Source organism: Melanotaenia boesemani, chromosome 13 (genome assembly GCF_017639745.1).
Source record: "Melanotaenia boesemani isolate fMelBoe1 chromosome 13, fMelBoe1.pri, whole genome shotgun sequence".
Lineage (NCBI taxonomy): Eukaryota > Metazoa > Chordata > Actinopteri > Atheriniformes > Melanotaeniidae > Melanotaenia > Melanotaenia boesemani.
Window position 1 is genome coordinate 541,137 of NC_055694.1, and position 5,372 is coordinate 546,508.

The 5,372-nt window shown below is 38.2% G+C and overlaps 1 protein-coding gene across 1 annotated transcript in view; it reads right to left on the minus strand.

Moving 5' to 3' along the window:
* hdac6 (histone deacetylase 6) overlaps window positions 1-5,372 on the minus strand; it is a 51,801-nt gene that overhangs the window by 16,073 nt on the left and 30,356 nt on the right. Inside the window, exon 11 of the mRNA XM_042002898.1 lies at window positions 642-768. Within this exon, the coding sequence (XP_041858832.1) occupies window positions 642-768 (127 nt within the window). The remainder of the gene's footprint in view (window positions 1-641; window positions 769-5,372) is intronic.

Genomic DNA, 5,372 nt, shown 5'->3' on the forward strand with positions numbered 1-5,372 from the left:
TCCGAACCTCGGAACGATCCTCAGAACGATCCGATCCTTTGACCGATCATTAGAACAATCCTCGGAACGATCCGATCCTTAGACCGATCCTCAGAACGATCCGATCCTTAGACCGATCATTAGAACAATCCTCAGAACGATCCGATCCTCAGAAAAATCCTTGGAACGACTCCGATCCTTAGACCGATCCTCAGAACGATCCGATCCTTTGATCCGATCATTAGACACAATCCTCGGAACGATCCGATCCTTAGACCGATCCTCAGAACGATCCGATCCTCAGAACAATCCTCGGAACGATCCGATCCTTAGACCGATCCTCAGAACGATCCGATCCTCAGAACAATCCTCGGAACGATCCGATCCTTAGACCGATCCTCAGAACGATCCGATCCTCAGAACAATCCTTGGAACGATCCGATCCTCGGACCTCCATCATGTCAGAGTAGAAGCTGTTTCCAGGTCAACGTCATCCTCCACGCTCTGACGTTTGTGTATTTTATCACAGTTCACAGTCAGATGATGCTGTGTGAACAGCTGATTCTACAGCTGTTTCATGCCTTCAACTGAAGCTGGAGCACCAGACCGGGTAAGGAGATGTTCATGGGTTGTGTCTGGTTCTGGACTGGTTCTGGACTCACCTTGTTCCAGGGCAGGTTCATGTTCCTTCCTTTGGCTCGTCCGATGCCGATGGACCCGGTGTCGGACTCCGGCAGGTGAGGCCAGAAGGATCCGTGCTCGTGCCTGTGCACGCTGAAATACAGGACACTGCAACACACACACGCGCGCGCACACATTAATGGGTTTCAGGCTGGAACTGGTCCAGCATCTGAGCCAGGTCCTGCTGGGAGTCCGACTGGAGTTTGACCAAACTCCTCAAGCGAACCAGAACATGGTACCACGTCCTGCACACAGCTGAAAGGAATGAGGCGGGGCTTCACCTGGGATCCTCCTGGAACAGGTACTGGATAGCCTGACCATGATGAACGTCCCAGTCCACGATCAGCACCCTGAAACACACACACTGCTGTTACCAATGTTTTTATAAATAACGTTTGTCACACTGTCCAGGGGCCTCATGTCCAAACCTGAGCGTAGCGAAGCCGACTACAGACGCCGTACGCTGGAAAACACAAAAACTTCCAGACTTCTAAAAGCGTGCACACGCACGCCCCACGCCTGTTTCCTTTATAAACCAAAAGCAACTCTAAAGTGTGCGCACGTGAGGGAGCGCCTTGCCCCACCCACATGGTGGCTATAAATGGTCGGGTGAACGCCTGTAATACATATTCATCACATCATTTCCATGGTGGTCATCACCAGGTCAGAAAGGTGGAGGAGGGCAGCAGGTGGAGATGCTGCCAACGCCGCGTCAGAGAGGAGGATCACTCCGTTTGTTTTCATCTAGAAAATGAACCTGAGGACTCGCAGCAGTTTATTTAGTGTAAATAAATATTTCTTTCTAGTTCCGGGACGCTCCTGCTTGGGTGGGGGCGTGGGCTCCTGCTGGGTGTGGGCAGGCCTGCTGCTGTGGGTGGAGAGAACGTGAGGCCAGAGACTCCACCCACCAGCGCAGCTGCCGTGTCCTCAGAGGAAGTCCTGCAGGTGCTGAGTGGAACCATCACCCGCTATTAACCAGGTGGACAAGGAGCTTGCTGGAGATCAGGTCTTGGAGAGAAACTGGACGCCACTAAAAAGCGTTCGTGGAGAAATAAAAACTCCTCTACGTGTTTCATCAGTGTAGCATCACTTCTAGACCTCCAGCCTCCAGCCTGGTCCCGCTCTGCTGGGTCTAGAATGAAGGACTGGAGCTGCTTTCCACCTGTTCTTTTACTGGCTGCTGCATGCTGGGACGACTGGTTCAGAAAGTGTCTGCAGACACCAGAAGTTAGAGCCGGTCCTGGTACTTCCATTTGCTGCGGAAGCCTCGTTCCAACAATGGAAACGGAGCAGATCCTGCAGATGAAGCACTCCGTTTAGTGGACCCAGGCCAATGAGCCTATATGTTGAACCACACATGATGTGGACATTTAGAGGATAAAATTTTTTGGTTAATTGGACATCGCTTCTGGTTCTTGCAGCTTTAGAAATGCGGCCCTTGGTCATGATGTCATCCCTGTCTGAGCCAATCACACACTCCTTTTCTTCATGGAGGAAGCGCTGCTGCAGGCTGGGAGGAAACAGGAAGTGAAGCGTGTGAGACTCACTGCTGACAGCGTGTCTGGTCTGAGCGTACCGGGCGGCGGATGGCCACGTGTTGAAGAGACAGAAACCGTGGACTCGTTTCGCCAGAGCGTGATGACCTGGAGGCCTGAGAGGAGGAGGAGGATGGGGGAAGATGTCCACTGCGTTCAGGTGATCCACAGACAACTGATCAACCTGAACGCATCATGAGAAGCAGGGTTACCTGATGACAGCAAACCCGTTCCCTGAGTTCTGACGTCATGACCTGACGACCAGCGGAGGACGGAAACCGACCGCAGACACGCCAACCTGGAAGGAGTCCTGACACACACACACACACACACACACACACACACACACCACACACACACACACAACACACACACACACACATTCGCTCTAAGCAGTGAGGTAGAGAGCAGGTAAATTAGGTATATTAGACAGGTAAACTAAACTGGCATCGACCAAAAATCCAATACCATGCATCCCTAGTTATGAGGTGTACTTTAAAGCGTCGGTGGAACAAAGGTCGTGAATGTTTGAAAGATTTCCAGGGAATCATGTGACGTGTTGGCGTACCGGCTTAACCCCGCTCCTCTGCGAGGTCTGGCCTCACTGCGAAGATGTTCAGATACCAGCTGTCATTCAGCCTGAACCGTTCCTGCTTTCATTCTGTGGTTCATCGTCTCGTTAAACAGCCTGTTACCAACCGAGCAGCTGAATGTGCATTCAGAGGTTCACCTGTACAGTTGGGCTTCAGGTTATTCTTGACATCATGTTTTCTCAGTATGTACACATACACATTTTACATGTAGCTGCTTTTCTCTCATTCTATAAAAGAATAAATAAAATAAAACCTATAAAGAATAAATAAAATAAACCTATAAAAGAATAAATAACATAAAACCTATAAAAGAATAAATAAAATAAAACCTATAAAAGAATAAATAACATAAAACCTATAAAAGAATATATAAAATAAAACCTATAAGAATAAATAAATAAAACCTATAAAAGAATAAATAACATAAAACCTATAAAAGAATAAATAAATAAGACTATAAAAGAATAAATAAAATAAAACCTATAAAGAATAAATAAAATAAAACCTATAAAAGAATAAATAAAATAAACCTATAAAAGAATACATAACATAAAACCTATAAAAGAATAAATAAAATAAACCTATAAAAGAATAATAAAATAAAACCTATAAAAGAATAAATAAAATAAAACTCTATAAAAGAATAAATAAAATAAAACCTATAAAGAATAAATAAAATAAAACTATAAAGAATAAATAAAATAAAACCTATAAAGGAATAAATAAATAAAACCTATAAAAGAATAAATAAAAATAAAACCTATAAAAGAATAAATAAAATAAACCTATAAGGAATAAATAAAATAAAACCTATAAAAGAATAAATAACATAAAACCTATAACAGAATAAATAAAATAAAACCTATAAAAGAATAAATAACATAAAACCTATAAAAGAATAAATAAAATAAAACCTATAAAAGAATAAATAAAATAAAAACCTATAAAGGAATAAATAAATAAAACCTATAAAGGAATAAATAAAATAAAACCTATAAAAGAATAAATAACATAAAACCTATAAAAGAATAAATAAATAAAACCTATAAAAGAATAAATAACATAAAACCTATAAAAGAATAAATAAAATAAAACCTATAAAAGAATAAATAAAATAAAACCTATAAAAGAATAAATAACATAAAACCTATAAAAGAATAAATAAAATAAAACCTATAAAAGAATAAATAAAATAAAACCTATAAAGAATAAATAAATAAAACCTTATAAAAGAATAAATAAAATAAAACCTATAAAAGAATAAATAAAATAAAACCTATAAAGGAATTAAATAAAATAAAACCTATAAAGGAATAAATAAATAAAACCTATAAGAAAGATAAATAAACCTATAAAGATACAAATAGAAAATAACCTACTAAAGAATAAATAACATAAAACCTATAAAAGAATAAATAAAATAAAACCTATAAAAGAATAAATAACATAAAACCTATAAAAGAATAAATAACATAAAACCTATAAAAGAAATAAATAAAATAAAACCTATAAAAGAATAAATAAAAAATAAACCTATAAAGAATAAATAAAATAAAACCTATAAAAGAATAAATAAAATAAAACCTATAAAGGAATAAATAAAATAAAACCTATAAAAGAATAAATAATAAATACAACCTTGCATAAAAGAATAAATAAAATAAAACCTATAAAGAATAAATAAAATAAAACCTATAAAAGAATAAATAAAATAAAACCTATAAAAGAATAAATAAAGTAAAACCTATAAAAATATGATAAAAGTGATAAAAATAAGAACCAGTGGTAAAATGTGAAATGTCCTTTCTGCTCAGGTGTCAGCCGGCAGGTGTGTGCCGGTGACGGTTGTGACTCGACGGGGGTGGAAACCGGGAGGGGAACCCTAACAACGACCCGTCCTACTTTGCTGGAAACCTTCAGAAAGCATCTGATACACGTCAGAACATCAAACTCAGCGGCTCAGATACGGCCACACAGGAAGTCAGACACGGAGCAGTGTAGAAGCTTCGTAGTCGTGTTCTGGATCGGGTTCGAAAAATGTGGTACTGGCTCCTGAGTGGACACGGTTTTCATGTGTAAACGCTTTAGCCTGTGTGTCCCGACTCCGTTCCGTAGATTTACCTACACAGATAATATCTAGATTTTACCTACATAGATAATATCTAGATTTTACCTACATAGATAATATCTAGATTTTACCTACATAGATAATATCTAGATTTTACCTACATAGATAATATCTAGATTTTACCTACATAGATAATATCTAGATTGACTACATAGATAATATCTAGATTTTACCTACATAGATAATATCTAGATTTGACCTACATAGATAATATCTAGATTTTACCTACATAGATAATATCTAGATTTGACCTACATAGATAATATCTAGATTTTATCTACATAGATAATATCTAGATTTTACCTACATAGATAATATCTAGATTTTTACCTACATAGATAATATCTAGATTTTTACCTACATAGATAATATCTAGATTTTACCTACATAGATAATACTATGATTTTACCTACATAGAAATATCTAGATTTTACCTACATAGATAATATCTAGATT